This window comes from Archocentrus centrarchus, chromosome 11 (genome assembly GCF_007364275.1).
Source record: "Archocentrus centrarchus isolate MPI-CPG fArcCen1 chromosome 11, fArcCen1, whole genome shotgun sequence".
NCBI lineage: Eukaryota > Metazoa > Chordata > Actinopteri > Cichliformes > Cichlidae > Archocentrus > Archocentrus centrarchus.
The window spans coordinates 3,663,315-3,685,594 of record NC_044356.1 but is presented as its reverse complement, the minus strand read 5'-3'; the positions used below and the strand labels follow the sequence as shown (position 1 = coordinate 3,685,594).

At 42.6% G+C, this 22,280-nt stretch overlaps 1 protein-coding gene across 1 annotated transcript; it reads right to left on the bottom strand.

Annotated features, from left to right (window-relative positions):
• Nucleotides 1–7,098: 7,098 nt before the first annotated feature.
• Nucleotides 7,099–21,656, bottom strand: LOC115788173 (major histocompatibility complex class I-related gene protein-like). Its single transcript, XM_030741117.1, has 6 exons — nt 21,363–21,656; nt 17,475–17,741; nt 17,112–17,384; nt 7,978–8,307; nt 7,329–7,412; nt 7,099–7,151 (listed from the first exon to the last, which is right to left on the bottom strand). Exons 1-6 carry the CDS (start codon nt 21,409–21,411, stop codon nt 7,099–7,101), a joined length of 1,056 nt encoding a protein of 351 aa, XP_030596977.1. The 5' UTR covers nt 21,412–21,656.
• Nucleotides 21,657–22,280: the final 624 nt, after the last annotated feature.

Sequence of the window (22,280 nt, the reverse complement as noted above, 5' to 3'; positions counted from 1 at the left end):
GTGAAACATGTGTCAAACATATCTCTCATAAATGATATTATTACATCACTGTGAGTGAGAAACAACACTCCTGTCACAGGTAGAAGCTGCAATCACTTCTTAGCAAAGTGACTTTCATATATTCTTTATTAATGAGGGTAAAAACTATCAGTGACATTAAAAATGTCTTTTTTTTGCCTGAGGAGATCTGGCCAAGAGGGCTGCAGAAATAGCAACAAATATAACATTACATTTCTATAAAGAGTAACCAAAAAGGCCTGGATTGATTATAATGTAGATACAATGATGCAGAGTCAGAAATATATTTACAAAACAAGTCATTTCTTCTGTTTATACATAAGCCCTTCATAAATCCTGTGCACCACAGTCTATTTACCGATATAAGCAAAGAAAAAACATTTAAAAAAAATCAGATCACTTTTTGGCACAACACCAGAAACCTGAAAACTCCACTGTCGCCGTGTTTTGTGTTCATACAACGCTCGTACTGCGGCCCTTCATACGCTGTGGCATCGCCTGGACCTTTGAGCACAATAAATAAGTAAATGATAAAAGCAGAATGAATTTAATACAGTGACACAATCCCTTTTTGCTGTCCAGTTTGCCTATCCTGTTTTAGTCCTACAGCTAAATGTGAAAAGTGGAAGCTGGAAGGATTTGGTAAAGCTCGTTTGTGTGGCTACTTTCTAACTGCACTCTTTTGTTCAAACCTGAGAAACTGTTTTAAATACATGCAAATGAGGGCAGTCGATGGCACCGGCATGACTGCTGTAAAGTCACCCACAGAAGAAAGAACCCCCCACATTCCTGCCCACCCCCTCAAAGCTCCTTAAAAGCCCACTCAGCATTGCTTTTAAGTTAGTCTTAGGACACACAGCGCCATCCTGCTTGGTTTGAAGCTTTCCTGTTTTGATCCACAGAACTTCAAATTTCCTACAAAGATGGAAGACTTGGAGACACAGATGAACTTCAGCTCTCCCATGGAGGCCTGCTTCTCACCAGGTATGTACTCAGCATTGTTACTGAATGAGCTAATATTAGCAGAGCTGGCTAACCTCTGTGGCAACTTGCAAACATCAGTTTTCACTCTGTGTTTAAGGCTTGATGCTAGAAGCCACCATTTCTCTCTCCACAGTGGGAGAGAAATGGTGGGAGTCCACTTCAGCTCCATCTTGGTTTTCAAAGGTTTCCAAATATCACAACAATCTTTTTACCCTCACAGACTCGTGGAGCCCAACCAGCAACCCTGAAGGGAGTCTCTCCCTTGCAGACCTCTCTGCATGGGCAGAGAACGCTCTTAATGAGGAGACAACCAACAGCAACGGTGATGCTGCTGAGGCTGTTTCCAGCTCTGCAGCAGAGGAGGAACAGGTCTGTGCCAGCACTGCTCCAGAGAAGGCTCCACATGCAGAGAAACCCAGAAAGAAGGCCCGGGTGGTTTTCTCTGAGAAACAATTAAATGTCCTTCGCCATCGGTTCAGTCTGCAGGCTCAGCTGAAACCATGTGAAATGAAGGAACTGGCACAAACAACAGGACTGAGCTACAAACAGGCGAGTGCTTTTATTCTTTGAAGGTTGCTACAATACAAGGATATTAAATGGAATTGATGCTCACTTCTGGCTCAGTTATGCTCATTCATTTGATGACTTCTTTCTTTGGTTTTCTTTTTATAGGTGAAGACTTGGTTTCAGAACAGACGGATGAAGCTTAGAAGGAGTAATAAAGTCACCTGGTGTTCAGGGGCTCCGTTCCTCAATAATGGCGGCCCACTTCATGGACTATCAAACAACCTCCCCCCACATGTGCCTCATGTAAGCAGCTCTCATTATTCAACACAATTGATCTGTTCATATTTCAGTAGTTATCTGGGGAATTGATTGGCTTCCATCAAATGTAGTGCCTATAATTTGAAACTCTGTGTTGTGGTTTTACTGACAGTCCACCTTTCTGTGATTCAGTTTCAGGGAGAGGGACGGCCCCCGCTCTGGAAGCAGTACAACCAGGACACGTTGGAGAGGAATTTCAGGACAATGGCTCCACAGAACCAGGCCCCCTATCTGGCTGCTGTACCTGCATCACAGTCCACCGTGCCCAACTTGCCCCACATGGTGGGCTGGTCCGTGCCACTGAGCAGCGGCCCTTATCACAGTCCCAGTGTTTCCAACCCTGCTGTTGATGCTAAAGACCCCGGGCTTCACAGTGCAAGCTTTGGAAGCCCAGTTGGAGAGCCTGACCAGCAGCTAAAGCCAGATGTGATGAGTAGGGGTGGGTGTGACTGTGAATGTACATGCTGGTGGAATTCAGATAAAATGCAGGTTTAAAGCACTTCACACTGGCTGTGTTTTTCCACTGTGGAAGCTGCATCCATGTTTTATACTGTAAATATGATCTTCCTGTTAAATACTTGATGATGATGCTGAACTAAAAGGGGCTTTTTTCTATATTTTGTAATGCAGTGCATGAATCTTCAAATCTTCAGTGAGTTTTTGTCGAATAAATGATGACTTTGGTACAATGAAATACTGTCTCCATGTGTTTTTTTTAATTAAGTCTAGCATGATAATCTAGAATATTTGATGTTTAAAAAGTCCATGAATTATTCAGAAGTCCTGCCATCCCCAAAACCCCATCACTATAGAGACGGTGCCGCTCCCATCACTTCCCACACTCATCTCTGTTCTTGTCCTGTTGGACCTCAGTGCAGCTTTGATACTGTTGACCAAAAGCTTTAATTACAGAGATTAGAGCATACTATAGGTATTAAAGGTACTGCACTGCAGTGCTTTGAATCATATTTATCTCATAGACTCCAATTTGTTCATGTAAATGGGGAGTCTTCTTCACACACTAAGGTTAATTATGGAGTTCCACAGGGTTCTGTGCTAGGACTAATTCTATTTACATTATACATGCTTCCCTTAGGCAGTATTATTAGAAAGCATTGCATCAATTTTCATTGTTATGCAGATGATACTCAGCTTTATCTATCAATGAAACCAGATGACACACATCAATGAGTTAAACTGCAGGAATGTCTTAAAGACATTAAGGCCTGGATGACCTCTAATTTCCTGCTTCTAAATTCAGATCAAACTGAAGTTCTTGTACTCGGCCCACAAATCAAACTCAATACTTACTCTGCTTGGCATTACCTTCCCCTCCAGTGAGAATCTTGGAGTCACTTTTGACCAGGAAATGTCCTTCAATGCACATATTAAACAAATATGTGGGACTGTTTTTTTGCATTTGCACAATAGTTATAAAATCAGAAACATCCTGTCTGTTAGTTATTATTCATTTCTGGCTTTCATTCACAGCATGTCTTTTGTCCTGTCTCTCTCTCCCCTCACAGCAGATGACCCCCCCTCCCTGAGCCTGGTTCTGCTGGAGGTTTCTTCCTGTTTAAAAGGAGTTTTTCCTTCCCACTGTCACCAAGTGCTGCTCATAGGGGGTCGTTTTGACTGTTGGACTTAATAATTGTAGGGTCCTTAAAATATACAGAACCGTGCGGCAACTGTTTTTTTGGCGCTTTATAAATAAAATTGAACACGCAGACACACACACACACACACACAAGCATACAACACAGACACAGCATTACTGAACACACAACACTCCACCCGTTAGTTTAAAAATGAGCACACTGAGGTTTGTCTCATGGAACGGACGTGGAGTTGGTTCGAGGTAAAAGATGTTAAAAATTATAATCGGTTAAATGATTCACGGGCAGACGTCTTTTTACAAATCTGTCCAAAACATCTGTGCACACTCTCTCCTCTCCAGTTTCCTCATCCTGCTACAACTCAGAACAAAGAGGGCGTGGTCATATTGATTAACAGCAAGGTAAACTTCACCATTAAAAACACCACAATAGATCCAGACGGTAGATGAATAACACTTAACTTGTCTGTTCAAAATATGGACCTATGTATTGCTCGTATATACGGACCAAAGGTTTTTGGTAGTTCTTGCAATCAGAATCATGATCCAAATGCACTCTTGTGCCAAACATATTTGCTTTAGGCTTTTTATTTTATTTATTTAGTCATCTGTGAAGCTCCTGAAAGAGCATGCCCAGCCAACCCTTTTGAGTTTGCAACTGTGGACCTGTTTGGACCTTACAAGGTAAAAGATGAAGTGAAAAAGAGAGTCACACTGAAGGTCTGGGGTATTGTGTTCTGCTGCATGGCCTCACGAGCCATATATACTGATGTGGTCAGTGACCAGTCATCTGAAGGGTTTCTCCTGGCCTACCAGAGGTTCACCTCCCTTAGAGGACATCCCAGAAAAATATGGTCTGACACCGGCACAAATTTTGTGGGGGCTAAACCTGCACTGGAGGAGCTTCACAGATTCCTCAGTAAGCTGAATGAGACTGAGCTAGAAGAAAAGGCTTCCAAAAATAAAACAGTGGTCCTGGAAATTCCACCCAGCAGACTCTCCCCATAGAAATGGAGCAGCAGAAGCAGCAGTCAAACTGGTAAAGCGAGCCCTGAACAATCTTGGTGGGGATGGTGTCTTTACATGGAATGAATTCCAGACATTTCTCTTCATGGCAGCAAATCTGGTGAATGAAAGGCCCATAGATGCTAGAGTGCAAAGCCGGGAGGACTGTATAGAATATGTTAGTCACAACTCTCCAGATGGGACTCGAACCCACAATCCCTGGCTTAGGATTGTGGGTTCGAGTCCCATCTGGGGTGCCACCAGAGACGCCACTGGTTTTCAACCTGCCTGATTACTTTGCTTTAAATATTGAAATGCACATGGAACAAATAAACAAAGTATAATTAGGTGAGTTGGCCAGCGTCCTCTGTGGAATCCAAGCCGGTTCGAGTTACGGCTGACACTGAATCTAGGAACTTTGAAAATAACTCGACACCTATTACTGTCCACACAATATGACTGCCAGCTCTGAGCGGCAGGAAGAAAAGAGTAAGAAAAAAAAGGTAGACAGGAGAAAAGAGAAGAAGTATGGGGACAGAGCACAGGTACACATACATACACATGTGCATCTGTCATATCGCGCTGCATGGCAGGAAGAGCCCAAACTGCAGGACTCACAGGCACAACTTAACTAAGAAGGTGTTTATTGAGGAAAACCAAAAGATCAGGACTACACTGGGATGGACGGGTGCCAGAACTAAATGAGTGAAACCAAACACAGAGACACACACACACAGCAGTGGGAGTCATAGACGACAATATGACAACGAACAGAAGAAAACTGAGGGCTTAAATACACATCAGGTAATCAAGGCAAGAGGAAACAGCAGGACACAGCAGGTGAAGCAAATGAAACTAATAACAGGGGAAGGGAACTAAACACAAAGCACAGGGAACACAAGACTGTCAAAATAAAACAGGAAGTGGCTAAACAAGGAACACAGAACATTATACGGGGACCACGGCACAGGGAAACAGACAAAGAGAGACAGCAACGCAGACTAGTCACAGCACTGGGAATAAAACTCAATATGAAAACACAGGAGTTCAGGGTCAAGACAAAAGGACAAAACAGACACAAGACCACAGACGCAGAACAGACAGGGACAAAGGAAACAAGAAAACCACAAATGATAACAAAACCAGAACTAAAATGAACAATGAAAACCAAAACAAACTAGAAAAGCTCAGTGAAAACAGAACGAAACAAAACGTTGGGCAGGCGGCCCAGGACCATGACAGCATCATGCATTCTGAACACTGCACATTATACTGCAAACAGACAACAAAGAAAAAAACTTCAAATAAATTGTTAAATATATGAAAAAGCATTACAACATACAATGTTCTCGCATTATTGAAATATGGGAACATAACATCTGAAAAATGAATAAATGGTGACTTTAAAGTGTGGCGTGCATTATGAACGATGTAAATGTTTCAGAGGAACTGACTGACAGTCTGACAGCTGCAGCTGCCTCAATATCTGTGACATCATCGCTGTCTTTAGCTAAACCTGCTTCCGGGAACAGGCCCCACATCTGCCCCACTCTTGACATTTCCATCACGTTCTTCTCTGTGGACTGCATTTCCCAACCAGAAAAATCAAAGGTTTTTGGGGTCGTGCTTTGCAAATAGTTATCTGTATGTGTGTCCATGAAATTAAATAAGAAAATCTTTGTGCAGTTTGAACGAGGCTCCTTAATCTGCTTTAACCGTAAACCTTTGAGTTTTGTGATATCGTGTAACTTAACCTAGAAAAGCTATGACGAAGACCAACTGCATGTCACACTTCTGTAGGACTTGAGCTTGATCTCTGCTTGGTGTGACGCTGTGTTGACATCTGTAATTCTGCTTTCGATCAAACTTCTCGATCAAATTTCAGACTTTTAGGTAGTTTCTTTAAAAAAAGAAAAAAAATGCCAACTTGAACATTTGTGATTTTTTGCTTTTATTTACTTTCTGCACTCAGACACAGAAAGTAGCTGTTTAGTTATGATGAATAAAAATAGAAATGACTTCAGACTAAATAAATACATGTATTTTTACAGTGGACAACCCCTCATGAGTTCACAGTGGATGGACCTCAGTGGCTCTTCATGTTAGAAAACCTAAGAACTAATGACATTTTCCCTCACTTGAAACAGTCAATGCGCATCAAAAGTGGCAAATTTCTAAAACCTAAAAAAATCACCACCTCTAAAAAGTAAGGTTTTTGTTTGATAGTTTTAACTTGTTTTCTTCGATTGCTGACCCACTCGTGACAGCTACAGCCAAGTAAACCACTGTGGTGGAGACAGGCGCGTTATTGAGCTTCTCTGGAACGCATGAAGAATAATAAAATTATTCATCAATGGAACAATTAACAAATATTATGCAGAAGTTTTTATGAATGATTGACCAGTCCTTTAAATTATAAAACAATAAAAAGAAAAAAATTATCTTTTCAAAATCAAGTTCACATAACTATTAAAAACATAATGATGATGATAAAAATAATCCGTCTTCTTGTGTAAGTGGAGGCGTTAACGTTGCTCAGAGTCCTGTGTTTCACTACGTAGTCTCTCAAACAGTTCTGTGATGCTGCCAGGAGCTGTTAGGTTTAAATGTTTAATAATCAGAATTGGAACATTATTAGTAAAATAATCTCTTTAAAACCCAGATAACAAAAATAAGCTGTACTTACGAGATGTTGGACGTCTTTCTGAAATTAACGGGAAAAACAATTTCAGTTTTTGCAACTTTTAAATCCTGACAATCAAATGTTCTCAAACTCAGAAATAATCATATCTGATACTACTATATTGCAATAATAATGTAACTGAGCTTTGTACTGCTGCTACTGTTTGACTGATAAACTCTGCTCATTTGAATCTCTCACCTTTCTTCTTTTTGTAAGCAGCAAATCCAATTACAGCAATGAGGATGAGAACAAGAACAAGCACTGCAGCAGTGATGGGTACCTCTGCTCAATGAAACCAGAAAATGGGCCGATGAAGCAGGTTAGAATAAAAATATATTCATCCTACAGTTTTTATGAACATGTATTGGGGGAGGGGGTACACTAGAATCTCTATGTGAATGTCTACTAATGTGACTAGGGTACTGTAAGGTTTGGATGGTTTAAACAGTGAAATTTTATTTCTTAATTATATTAACAGCTCATATTTGGAACAAAAGACATATATTAATATATAGTAGTGTAGTGGCACAGTGTGGTTTCCTGGCTCAGCTGTAGGAGGGAGAGGTGTTTTGGGGGCGGTGTCAGCTGAGGGGAATGGCACACCTGTCTTACATAGTTCATTAACTTCTCTTATATAGCAGGTGTGGGGCAGGAGAGAGACAGACACAGATGGGGTGCACAGCAGGTGATTGCACTAATTCATAAACAGTCAGCGCTCAATGGCCAGCATTATCAAATGGAGTGAGCAAAAGGGTGTGTATAGAAAAGTGTAACAATAAAGAGCTGTGTGTATGGTGGATAATCCACAGTATGATCAAACAGAACGAATCAAATGCGTTTCTGTCACCTGCATCAACACCCGTTTGGTTTTTCATCCCGTTCATTCTGATCACTCTTTTATTCAGTTTGGTTACAATGCTGTCCTCAACACCAGAGAGCTGAAACACACACTCGTATCTGCTCCAGTCTTCAGGAGTGACCGATGAAACATTCAGATCAACACTCATCTGGGAGGTCTCGTCATTGTTGGGGAGGATCTCTCCATGATCCACACCTTCATGGACCTCCTCTCCATCTTTCCTCCAGAACATCATGGCTCTATCAGGGTAGAAACCTGTAGCGTGGCAGCTGATTGGAGAGGAGGGAGACTTCTGGAGGAGAGACACTGAGGGAAGAACTGGAGAGAGGGGAGGTGGGAAAGAGAAGGATAGGGGGTGGGTGGAAGAAGTAAAGAAAGCAAAATCAGAGAAGGAAAGGAAACAAGAACAGAGATATAGAAATTTAATAGGAAGTTTTCACAAAAAACATCATGAGTAGTATAATGTGCATGTTTTAAAAAGTAATGAGAGAAATTTATGAAATAATTGAAATTCAAGCCAAAGCGTCCCCAGCTTTCCAGCAGCTGCTGCTAGTACTAAAAAAGGTTGGCAAATTACTAAAAATCATTGGAATACAGTTTGGAAAAAATGTCGTTTGGTAACCCATGGTATTGCTTATTTTAAAAAAGACGCTAAGATATTTCACTAAACAACTTGACCTACTGTCTTTTGCTTAAGTACATGTAAAAAGCATCCATCAATCCATCCATCAATTTTTTTTCCACTTATCTGGGGTCAGGTCTGGGCTTCTCTTCTTTAGGGAGCAGCCTAAAGAAGAGAAGCCCAGACCTCCCTCTCCCAAACCATTTTCTCCAGCTCATCCGGAGGGGGGGACACCAAGGCTTTCCCAGGACAGCCAAATACAATCTCTCCAGTGTGTCCTGGGTCCTCCTCCCAGTAAGAGATGCCAGGAAACTCACCCAGGGGACATAGATTTACCAGTAAATTGACAACTTACTTTCAGGCTCAGCTCCCTCTTCACCATAGCCACTTTTCCATTAGTATGTACTCAGCGCAGCTCGACTCGCCACGGTTTGAAGGTGTTTCCATTAGTACCTGGTACCAGGTACTTTTTTAGTACTCACTCAGCCAGGGTTCTAAGCGATCTGAAAATGTGACGCGGAAGAACAGCATGCCACTTATTGTCATCACGGAGCAGAGTCATGAGAGTGACTCCTTCACCAGAATAAACTGTGTTTTTTAAATGTTTTTTGCATTTGTGGCCACAGCGGCTTTTCTCTGCAGTGGAGCGGGACAGGAAATGGGGGTAAGACACAGGGGAAGACACGCGGGCAAATTGGCGACTCGATATTTTCAACCTCCCTCAAAATGCTGTCAAAGCTGCCGGAATCAGGAGTTGAAGATCTCACAGACAGGCACCTCTGCCAGGTGTTCCCTGCACACCCTCACAATACATTTAGGTGCGCCAGGTCTGTCCAGCATCCTCACCAGCCTCCTGATCCAATTTACCACCAGGTGGTGATCAGTTGACAGCTCACCTCCTCTCTTCATCTGAATGTCCAGAAAATATGGCTGCAGATCTAATGATACAATAACAAAATCAATCACTGACCTGCAACCTAGGGTGTCCTGGTACCATATGTACTCATGGATATTATGTTTGAACATGGTGTTCCTTATGGACAAATTGTGGTTTACACGGAAGTCCATTATGGCGGCGCGCACAGACGCAGCGGCTCACGGCTCTTCCTTTCGGTGCTCTTTTTTGTACTTTTAGTATTTCATATTTGTTAGTTTTGGTGCATTTGTCTCTGCAAACAACTGCTACACACGCCAGGATCTTGTGGACATTGGCTACCGGCACAAGATATCAGTATCGAGTGATTTTCACTACACTCATAACATCCCAGACAACATAGCGAGACCGCCGGGGGCTCCGTGGATTGTTATCGGGTCTGGAAGGCGCCGCCGACGGTGGAGGGAGAGGAAGCAGAAGCGGGGCTGCAGGTCCGGCTTTATGCTGAAGCTGAAATGCCAACCACACAGGCCTCCTCTGCCGAGCCTGTATCTCTCCAACGCCAGGTCCATGGTAAATAAAACGGACAACCTAGAGTTAGAGCTGGCTGTAAATCGCTATGTTCGTGACTGCTGTGTAATGATTATCACCGAGACCTGGCTAAACCCCCACATTCCCGATGCTAGCGTGCAGCTAGCAGGCCGCACTCTGCTACGCGGAGATCGGACCAAGGACTCCGGTAAGAGCAGGGGAGGGGGTCTCTGTATTTACGTGCATGAGGACTGGTGTAACAACGGAACAATCATTGTTCCCCAGACCTCGAGTACATGTCTGTAAGATGTCGGCCCTTTTTTCTACCCAGAGAGCTAACAGTAGTGATCGTCACAGCTGTGTATATAGCTCCCGATGCTAACGTTAGCATGGCGCTCTCTCTCCTGCTGAACGCCATTAACGAACAGCAGCGGGTCCACCCCGTCGGTGTTCTTATTATCGCGGGAGACTTTAACAAGGCCAACTTAAAGACTGTACTCCCGAAATTCCACCAACATGTCAAATGTTCTACAAGAGGGGAGAATACTCTTGACCACGTTTACTCCAACATTAAGCACGCTTACAGAGCCAAACCCCTCCCCCACCTCGGCCAGTCTGACCATCTTTCCCTGCTGCTCACCCCAGCATACACCCCCCTCAGAGGGAGAGCCAGGCCTACTGTAAAAACCATTACAACCTGGCCTGAAAACGCACTCTCCGACCTACAGGACTGCTTTGCATACACAGACTGGGACTTATTCGAACACGAGGACCTAGAAACATTCACAGGGATGGTACTGGACTACATTAAGTTCTGTATCGGAAATGGGACTGTCAGCAAAAACATCTGGGTTTTCCCTAACCAGAAACCCTGGATGAACAGCCAGGTCCGTTCACTCCTCAAAACCCGTGATGCTGCCTTCAGGTCAGGTGACAGAGCTCTGTACAGTGCTGCTCGAGCTGACCTGAAAAGAGGAATTAAAAAAGCCAAAACGGACTACAGGAGGAGAATAGAGTCCCATCTGTCCAGCAATAACACACAGGAGGTGTGGCAGGGCATTCAGAACATCACAAACTTCAGAGGCTGTGATGTGACTGCAGGAGACCTGAGTGTGTCACTAGCAGAGGAACTTAACTGTTTCTTTGCTCGCTTTGAGATGCCTCAGGACAACCCATCTGCTCCAGTCCTGCCCCCCCCACCAGGCTGCACCCCACTCACTGTCCAGGAGCATGAGGTACGGCGCGTGCTCCTGGCAGTGAACCCCAGGAAGGCTACCGGGCCAGACGGAGTACCTGGCAAGGTGATCAGAGCGTGTGCCCACCAGCTCACCCTGATTCTCACCAGGATTTTCAACCGCTTTCTGGCCCAAGCAGTCATCCCCCCCTGCCTAAAAACAGCCACAATCATCCCCGTGCCCAAAAGGTCATCTGTCACCAGCCTAAATGATTACCGCCCTGTGGCCCTCACACCGGTAATCATGAAGTGCTTTGAGAGGCTGGTTCTCCAGCACATCAAAGACCACCTGCCCCCCACTTTCGACACCCATCAGTTTGCATATCGAGCAAACAGATCCACAGAGGACGCCATCGCTGTAGCTCTCCACTCTGTGTTGAGCCACTTGGAGCAGCAGCAGAGCTACGCTCGCATGCTCTTTGTGGATTACAGCTCAGCGTTCAACACAATCATCCCGGACATTCTCACCACCAAACTGCACACCCTGGGCCTCCCCCCTCTCACATGTTCCTGGATCAAGGACTTCTTAACCAACCGGCCCCAGACTGTGAGACTTGGCCCCCATCTCTCCTCCACCCGCACACTGAGCACTGGCTCCCCACAGGGCTGTGTGCTGAGCCCCCTCCTGTACTGCCTCTACACCCATGACTGCAGTCCGGCCCACAATAACAACCTCATCGTCAAATTTGCTGACGACACCACAGTGGTCGGACTCATCTCGAAGGGAGATGAGGCAGCGTACAGAGAGGAGGTCCTGAAGTTGACAGCCTGGTGTTCAGAGAACAACCTGGTACTGAACACCATGAAAACCAAAGAGATCATCATCGACTTCAGGAAGCACAGGACTGACCCAGCTCCCCTCTACATCAACGGCGAGCATGTGGAGAGGGTCCACACCTTCAGGTTTCTTGGTGTCCTCATCTCTGCTGATCTTTCTTGGTCAGATAACATCACAGCTGTTATCAAGAAGGCTCAGCAGCGACTTCACTTCCTGAGGGTCCTCAGGAAGAACAACTTGGACTCAAACCTGCTGCTGACCTTCTACCGCTCATCCATTGAGAGCCTGCTGACGTACTGTATCACAGTATGGTATGGCAGCTGCACTGAGGCAGACAGGGTCAGGCTTCAGAGGGTAGTCAAGACAGCACAAAGAATCGTTGGCTGCCCTCTCCCCTCCCTGATGGACATCTACACCTCCCGCTGCACCAGCAGAGCCAGGAACATCATCAAGGACAGCTCACACCCTGGCTTTGACCTGTTTGACCTGCTGCCCTCTGGCAGGCGCTACAGGTGCATCAAAGCCAGAACAAACAGACTCAAGAACAGTTTCTTCGCCAGAGCAATCACCACCCTGAACTCACACACTCACCCACTGTAACTGTGCAATATTATATTATTCATACTGAACAATATCTGACATTCCTATATTGTGTAATATCCAGTATTCATTCACTAGTGCAATATTCATTCACCAAGTGCAATATTCATCATCTTCATTATTATATGTATACACATATTTACTTTTCTTACAATGTACAGATGCACCAATGTATGTATATATTTTTATACATTCTATTTTTTGTATAGTTTACACATTGTTTATTTCTGTATATCTCTTGATTATATTGATCATACTAGATTATAATATTTTTATAACATTTTTATTTTAGAGAGTTTGATTTTCTGTTACATGGCACTGAACAGGAGTGGCCCTCCAATCTCATTGTACATCCTGTATAATGACAATAAAGGCATTCTATTCTATTCTCTATTCTATTCTATTAACAAAACACCATTCGGATTCAGCTGAGGCAGGCTGTTCCTCCCAGTCATGCCCATCCAGGTCTCAACGTCATCAATGTGAACGTGATGAAGCACCCTCAAGCGCCTCACCCCGTGACTCCAAGAACGGTGGGTACTCTGAATTGCCATTTGTTACATAAGCACAAAAACAGTCAGGACCCGTTTTCTGGCCTGAAGGCGCAGGGAAGCAACCCTCTCATCCACCAGTGAAAATTCCAACATACAAGCGAGTAAGCGAGTGGATACAAGAATACCCACCCCAGCTTAACGTCTCTCATCGAGGGCAACTCCAGACTGGAACAGAGTAAGAGAGCAAGGGTAGTGCTGAGGAGTCAGCTGAATGGGAAGAACAAGATCAGGGCAGTCAACGCCTATGCACTGCCAGTTGTCAGCACTGTTGTTTTGGCAACCATTTTTGTTTTTGTTTTAGTCTTTTGGACGAAAATGCTTCTCAGGTTTAGTCATTTCTAAATGTGATAGTTTTAGTCCAGTTTTAGTCGACAAAAACTCAAAAAATTTTAGTCAGCTTTAGTGGGAAAAAAAAGAAGTCTTAGTCTTTACAAATCAATTTGAATAATTAGTGGTAACAGTGGAATCAATTACTCCAAAAAAGCAATAAACAAAAACATTCTCACTTTAGCAATTGGGACTTTATTTCTCAGAATTTGCTAAAGTGCAATGAACACACATATGCCCAAAATATTAGCAATGGATGAGGAACACATGCTTAACTTGACCTTGTCTTTCAGAGCAATTAAGTTGCATATTATATATAAAAACAAACACCATACAACACCGGGCTATCTTTAACTAGTGCAGGGTTTTAATCCACAGTTACCGCCGTCTTCTTGGACAATGCATTCAGTTTTCCTTTCAAATATGTTATATTGAAAATAAGTTCTGTAAATTGTAGTTTCTCCATTGTGGGACTAATAAAGGTATCCATTCATTCATTTATTCATTCATAGATCTTTTCTTGGTTTTCGTCCACCAAGCCCCTTCATGCAACGTCCAGCGTCTGCCATGGTCCATCAGACTCAAGGACCGCGGGGAACATCCGGCCCACCATATAATTTTGTACTGCTTTATATAATTTCATATAGTTATTAATAATAGCTCACAGATAAATGGCGTTCCCAAATCCCACAATGCACTGGTACAGTTGCTGCGCAGGCCAAGACCTGTGCGCTAACCTGTGCGCTAACCTGTTTTTCATGCTGCCAATGACACATATTGATCAGTGATCAGTGGATAAAAACAGTGGTCAGCACTTTTCACAGTGACATTTAAGCTGCCCGACCCCCAAAAATGGCCAAATGAAAAATGGAAAACAGGGATTATCCAAACAGGTGGGAGGCAGAGGACCTGATCGCTGACATCAGAAGTAAATCTCCTGTCTCTTTTCGCTGCTTGCAATGTGCGGGGAAAAGAGCAGATTTGTGGGATGGATGCAGGAGAAGATGCAGAGGGAGACCTGCACAGGTGAGCTGACAGTGCATCACTGCGTCACACAGCAGGAAACGCTGTGCAGCAAAGTCCTGAAGACAGAACACGCCATTAACATCGTAACTCATACACTGAACGTTATAAGAAGCGAAGCTTTAAGTCACCGGCAGTTTCGGAGGAAGAAAGCTTCTAAATTTGGTCATGTGCCTTATACACAGGTGCAATGAGCTATCTGAGGAAATCTGTCAACTACATGAAAACTAAAGTAAAAGTCTCAGCAGGGCTCTGGGATGAAAGGTGGCTGTGAGAAGCATCCATACGTCCATGGAGCTTCAGGGACGGGACCGCATGATTACGCAAATTTTCATCAGCTTGAAATATATTCATTTTTCCTGATGTTATTTTTGAAGAAATATATAATTTAAAATTTTATTTAATGTGTTGAGGAAAAACAGGAGGTGGAGGTGGAGGTGGTAGGTGTGACCAAAAATAGATGGGATGCAGCAGCATGGCTCCCAGATTACAGGCAAAACCGGCAGACATATCATGCATTTTGGATGACTGACGGAACATTCATTAACCTTCTCGCCTAGTTTTGTCTCAATGAAAACTCATGGACGTCTCATCATGTTTTAGTCATCAAACAGTCATGTTTGTCTCGTCATGGTCTCGTTATCATCATGAAAAAAAGGGTTGTCAACTAAAAAATCCTTTCTTTATCATCATTGTTAACGCACCTTGAGACTGTACACTAAGAAGGAAGGAGGCCAAGGACTAGTGAGTGTCAGAACCACTATCCTGGATGAAACAACAAAGATCCATGAATACATCAGAAAGATGACCACAACTAAACATAGAGAATACCTTAGGCAGCAGAAACCCAAGAAAGAACATCAGCCATCCTGGAAGGATAGGCCCCTGCATGGCATGAGAAGAAGTGGCTGATTATAAAACAAATCCTTCCAATGACTGGACAAAGCTGGAGGCACTAATTATGGCAGCACAGGAACAAGCTCAAAGCACAAGATCGATAGAGGTCAGTGTCTACCAAACAAGGCAAACCAACCGGACATAGTAGAGGTGGACAAGCAGAGGAGAAAGCCTGTAGTTGTCGTGGTCCTGGGTCTGCAACCCCTTGTTTCTCTGTTTATGGTCTTCTGTAGTTGTATGGCCTTTTATTGTTATTTTTTGTTTTGTTAGATTGCTTCTTGCGTTCCCCTTATGTATTCTTAGTTAGTTCTCCCTGTGTCCTGTCCCATGGTGTTTCCCCCTCTGTGTGGAGTTTCCTTTATTTTCCACAGTGTCTGTTTCCCTGTGTTGTGTCTATCTGCATCCTCTCATGTGGTGTCAAGTTTGCATTTTGTGTATCAGTCTTCTCACTTCCTGTTTAATTTTGACATCCCGTCTCTTGTGCTTTATGTTTCGATTTACTTCCCCGAGTCTCGTTAGTGTCATTCTGTTCACCTGTTTTGCTGTTTCCACTCACCCCTCGTTCCCTCTGTGTATTTATTGTCTCAGTTTTCCCCTTGACACATGTCAGAGTCTTGTTGTCGTTGTGTTGTTTCTGTGCTCTCCAGTGTTCCTTAGTTTACTTCCCCAGTATAGGTTTCCTTTTCTTTCAGTTTTGCCTTGGTTTATTTTGTCGTCTCTGTTTTGCTGCCAAAATAAAGGCTTACTTTTGGTTCATTTACAACTGCCTACTCCTGCATCCTGCTTTTGGGTTCTCACCACCTTCACACTCCACGTGGCTTGCTTCCATGTATCGTGACAGTAGTGATAGATGTAGCAAAACCAAGTGACAGCATCATCTAGAAGGAAAGCAAGAAGCTCGATAAATACCAAGGGCTGAGGGAAGAACTAGAGACGATATGGAAGGTGTCCCCTTACCATATGTACACTTATTTCCCTGAGAAATTAGACTAGAAGATAAACATAACTGATTAAAAATACAGAAGTTTATAATGTTTGGGGTCATCGGGAACATTGTGTTCTCACTGGGCAACGTACCACACTGATGAGACTACACAAATGATAGAAATGGAGACTTTGAGGTCACTTTGCTGTTGAAGTTCTCTGTTTTCCACATTTTATTTTGTACATGATGTAACCAAGATTGATAAGCTGTGACTATATGAAACTGTAAGCTGAAAAAGACTCAGTACTTCGTGTCATATTCAGTACCACACTGGGCATGGCATACAGTCCTGACCCAGATTAATCTGTAAAACTGTGTTACAAATGGTTAATTAAAATTAATAATTGGACTCCTTATTCCGTTGTTTGTGTCATTCCTGTTCGATAAACGAACACGCAGAAACCTGGCACGTGTGTGCATGTGCGTGGTTGTGAGTGTATGTGCACGGGTGTGTGCGTGTCTGTGTGTTAGCAGTGTTCCACTGTGTTGCTGGTAATTTTGGTAATGTTGAACTTTTGAGCAGCAGAGCAGTGGGTGGTTGCAGCCTCTGTAGGTCACCTTCTGAATCATTACATATAACATTAGTTTGAAGGTCTGCAATTTTCTTTTTGAAAGACTGAAAACCATTTTTAGAAAGATAAACCATAAAATGAACGGTACTGCATCCATGAAACTGCATCATCTCGTGTGATTTTACCTTTTCTTTGCAGGAAGCTTTTTCCGGTGGACACATATAACTTCAGCCTCTGTGGACAAATTGCGGTGACGATAGCTGCAGTAGCAGTAATCAAAGCTTCTTTGTTCCATGCCTGTTGCAAAATGACGGCCTCTGGTTTAAGTGTGGTCCATGTCAGAGTCTTCGAATCAAATTCAATGAAGCCTTCTCCATCATAACCATACTGTATCACACCAGTCACCTCTCCAGTGTTTTCATCCCATTCACATCCACCTGTCCTCTGCAAAAAGTGAGCTGAAGAGAGGAAGTAAAAAAAACAGATTGAAATTGGGTATAATCATGATTTATAATGATCTCAGATGAAGTAAATGAAAAATACTGAACCTCCACTTTGGTTGAACAGCTCCCTCAAACTCCGAATCATGCTTCTAAAGATGACCGGCTGATTCTTAAAACAAAAGTTTTTGTACGTTTCCAGCTGCGTGTTGTTCTTAAATGCTGTTTCCATCCAGTCTTGCCTCGTTTCAAATGTCTTGCTGCTGCTGTCACAGTAAACCACGTTCACACCATCAACTGCTAGAACACCAAGAAATTCTGAGAAGTTTGGAAGTCCAACAGATGCAGTGATAAAATGCATCAGCGAGTGTGTCGCTGTGGAACAAACAGTGATTATGATGTTAGTAAATAAATAAATGTACACACATTATCACAAATGTAGCCAGGTCATTAAAATTATTCTCTGAACTACTGTCTTGTCTGGCACTGTGCTGTTTAGCCTACTGCTGGCTATGTGAGTCACCATCTGTCTGGTTTTATATCTTTTAGTATAAAACAGTTATCTTCCTGATGCAGCTGTGTGCAGGTGTGCTGTTATGCCAAACTCATCACAATGCGGCAGAAGTCACCTGATATAATTTGTATGTGACCCAAATGCGGCAATTAGCTCAGAGACCTCCTGATACACTTTTTCATTTCTTGTCTGCACCTCGTCGTTGGACCACGGTGTTGCTTTGTGCGTCTCCATTTCCCTCACTTTCGGGTATTAAAAACGGCGTGTTTAATTCTAGTGAAGGAGTTGCTCTCATGACTCAGCTAGTGATGACACTCCCTGGCCCATCAGTGGCATGCTGTTCTTTGACGTCACATTTTCGGATCGCCTCAGAGCCGTGGCTGAGCGGGTACTAAAAAAAGTACCTGGTAACAGGACCTAATGGAAAACCCTACGAACCATGCCGAGTCGAGTTGCACTCAGTAGGTACTGGTGAACACGCGGCATTAGTTTTTGTGTGTGTGTTTGCTTATTTCTTTGGGGTACCCCCCCTACCACCACCTTTTTTTTTTCTTTCTTTGGTCTGAAGTCTCTCACTGTTAAAGTGCTAAAACCTTTAATTTCCCAGGGGTAAAATTGTGTATGATAGCTGTATATAAACATGTTTTAATGATTGAAGGGTGTTAGGGATTATCTTTTACTCAATGAATAAAAGGACAAATGTTTAAAAATAAGATCCAGCAATTTCATTAATAAACAGTGGATCAACCAAATAATAAACAATTAAATAATACATTAGACAGAGAGCAACAGACAGAAAGTACTGACTAACTTCTCTGTCTCAGTGCATCTTATCTTGGAGGTTCGGCCACAGTACGTACAATTAAAACATCACCAATGTCACCAACATCATTAATCTGGACAAGATTGCGCTGTATGACAAATTAAAACCAGGAAGAAGATGTGCTTTTTGCCTTTATCGCTGATGAGAGGAATCTGGGTCATGAAAAACCAGCTTGAACAAGACCAAATGACAAAGGCCGACTCACAGCACCCAGAATCTGTTTAGGTAATGGCAGTATAAACTGTTATGTTAGCCTAGAGCAGCGCTCTTCTGGGGAGGGAGCCTCAGGCAGCTGCTGAGATGCCTGTCTCTCCCTCAACAAGATTTGCCTGCATTCTAATTCTTTAATAGATTAAATGTTATAATTTTTAATTAAAGTGTTTCAGGTGTCTTCCTTCACAAACAAATCACGCGACCTGTGAAGGGATTTCTCTCAATTCTTAGTGTCTGTGTAGGTCAGGGGTGTCAAACTCAGTCATAGGACAGGCCAAAATTGAAGACACAGTCTAAGTCGTGGGCCAAACAGGATTAAAAATAAATATTTTAATCAGCAATATGAATTTGAATGGCCAGAATACAGAAACTTTTCCCTCAACACATTAAATAAAATTATATTTTTCTTCAAAAACCACACCAGGAAAAATGAATGTATGTCAAGCTGATGAAAATTTGCAGATTTTTCAGGTAAAAACTGCGATGTGAATTTCTACACTTCACAGTCAGAAAAACGATGCGTTCAGTTTCCGGTTCCGCTAGCGAGGAATATATTTAAACGGTGTTTAAATATACCCCCCTAACTTACTCTTTTTGTCAATATCGGCGAATATTTGTCAAGATGGAAAGGGGGAGCTCTACAAGAAGTAAGAAATTGGTGAATTTGGTAGAGGATGAGAGCACTCCGAGCCCAGGCACAAGCCCATATTGTTCGTTCGGGGTATGTCTCTATCCCTAACAGATTATCAACAACAGACGCAAGTACTCTGTCTCAGCATCGGTCAGCCACTGAGGGAGACTACACAAATGATAAAGGGAAACTCCGAGGTCATCTGAGGAAGCAGCTGCTGAAATTCTCTGTTTTCTACATTTTGTTTTGTATAATGATGTAACCAAGATAGATAATCTGTGACTATATGAAACTGTGAGCTGAAGGAGAGAGTGCCAGTCCTTCATGTCAGGTCCAGTACCACACTGGGCATGGTATGCAGTTCTGACCCAGATTAATCTGTAAACTTTGTGACAAATGGCTAATTAAATTTAATAATTGAACTCCTTGTTCTGTTGTTTTGTGTCATTCCTGTTCGATAAACAAACACGCAGAAACCAAGTACAAAGTAAAATGTGGTGGTGGTCCCATCATGCTGTGGGGCTGTGTGGCCACTGCAGGTACTGGGAATCTTGTTAAAGTTGAGGGTCGCATGGATCCCAGTCAATATCAGCAGATTCTTGAGAACAATGTTCAAGAATCAGTGAAAGAGTTGAAGTTGTGCCGGGGCTGGATACTTCAACGAGACAACGACCCCAAACACTGCTCAGAATCTACTGAGGCGTTTATGCAGAGGAACAAGTCCAACGTTCTGGAACGGACATCTCAGCCCTCAGACCTGAATACTATTAAAAATCTGTGGTGGGATTTAAAGCGGGCTGTCCATGCTCAGAAACATCAAACCTGACTGAACTGGAGATGTTTTGGAGAGAAGAATGGTCCAAAATACCTTCAAGCAGAATCCAGACTCTCATTGGAAGCTATAGGAAGAGTTTAGAGGCTGTTATTTCTGCAAAAGGAGGATCTACTAAATATTGATGTCATTTTTCCGTTGGGGGGCCCAAACCTATGCACCTGCCTAATTTTGTTTAAATAATTATTGCACACTTTCTGTAAATCCTAAAAACTTCATTTCACTTGTCAAATATCACTGTGTTCATCTGCTATATGATAGATTTAACTGAAACTGCTGATCCAAACAACCAATGATTTATAAAGGAAAATGATCTAACCCTATGATATGATATTGGTAAAGTATGGAGTTCAGAAACATATACATATGTGATTGTGCTAGTGGAAACTTGAAATGCAGCATTATTGTATATGCAGGGAGTGTGATACAGGGAAGTACTGAATGGAAATAGGACAGTGTGAGTATGTGCATGTAAGTGTGTGTGTGTGTGTGTGTCGGACAATATGACTAAGAGCGAGAGAGAGAGAGAGAAGGAGGGGAAAGTGATACATATTTAGTATAAAAGGGGGCTTCTCCTCCTTCCTCCTCCAGTTTCCTGCAGATTTGAGTCAGAAGGATTTTAGAGTTTACAGTCAAAATATTTAGAGAGAAGTGTCAGAAGATTAACCACTGAACAACCACAGTCACCACATAACAGGGAAGTTTGGACCTCCAGAAGAAGAGATCATGAGATAAACCTCAAAGTGTGTTTCACTGTAGGACAAACAGAATTTACTCAACTGTTGGGCCGTCACTGAAAACAACCAGGATTGGTTTAAGTTTTGCTGAATCTCTGTAAAGTTATAGTCTGTATAGCAGCCCTGTTACTTGTTATATTTATTCTAAATCAGTTTTTAGCCTTTTTTGCCTCTGCCGACACATTTGATCTGTATGTTACTGAGAATAGTTTGTAGAGAAAGTTCCTGATTGGACCGTGATCTTACCTGCAGATGCAGTGTGACAGAGGACGATCAGCATCATCAGCGTCTTCATCGTGCTCAGAGAGTTTGAGCTGAACTGAAGAAGTGTGAGAAACTCAGATGGTTTTACAGGTTTGTTCAGTCCAAAGATGTTTCCTGGTTAGTTTACAGTCGGAGTATTTGAGGCGTGTTCAACTTCAACCAATCACAGGCAGGAGAACAGGCTCAACTCTAACAATGTTTGAGTTTGACTGGCATAATTATGATTATTATTAAAGAAGCTTCTCTTCTGTGTTCAACAAAGACTTTTAACACTTTTCTATGTAAAATGATTCAGCTGATGTTACCTCTGTCTGCCTGGTTTATGCTGATTATTTGGCCTTTTAAGCTAAAGCTTGTTTTCCATTGTTTGACCGTTGAAGCAGACACTGTAATGCTGCTGTATTTAAGGAGGATTTGCACATTTTAGATGTCAACTACTTTTTCTTTTTAGGCGCTGTCAGTTGCACTGACATCAATGTCTTTTTCCTTAGTAGCCTGTGTCTAGTGCTCTCATCTATAATCCTAATATGATCTTATCGCAGATCGATTCATTCCTCAGCTGATTTTTTTTATATAATTATGTTGATTTTGTTTAATTGCATATACATTCTAATCTCTTTAGATGAATTATTGTAATGCCATTAAGATAAAGATTAAGATTTTTTCTTTTTTAACGTTTGTCTGTAATTATCATTTGTACTGATCATCACGGAAATGTGTTACAAATGAATAAAAATCTCTCACGTTTGTCTTTGACAACCCACAGGTGTGTGGAGAGATTTCCCTGTATTGACAGACAGGATTCTTTGTTCCATCTTTAGGACGACAAGCAAAAAATGATGGGAACAACATCACTGGGAAACTAAACAACAGAAACACCAAAACTGATGGAATCATGGA

Excerpts from the sequence above, each read along its gene's own strand:
- LOC115788173 (XM_030741117.1), bottom strand. The coding sequence starts at position 21,411 with ATGAAGACGCTGATGATGCTGATCGTCCTCTGTCACACTGCATCTGCA. Across the intron at positions 17,742-21,362 it reads CTGTCACACTGCATCTGCAG|CGACACACTCGCTGATGCAT; the intron begins GTAAGATCACGG and ends TTTGTTCCACAG. Across the intron at positions 8,308-17,111 it reads AAGCTTCCTGCAAAGAAAAG|TTCTTCCCTCAGTGTCTCTC; the intron begins GTAAAATCACAC and ends CCCTCTCTCCAG.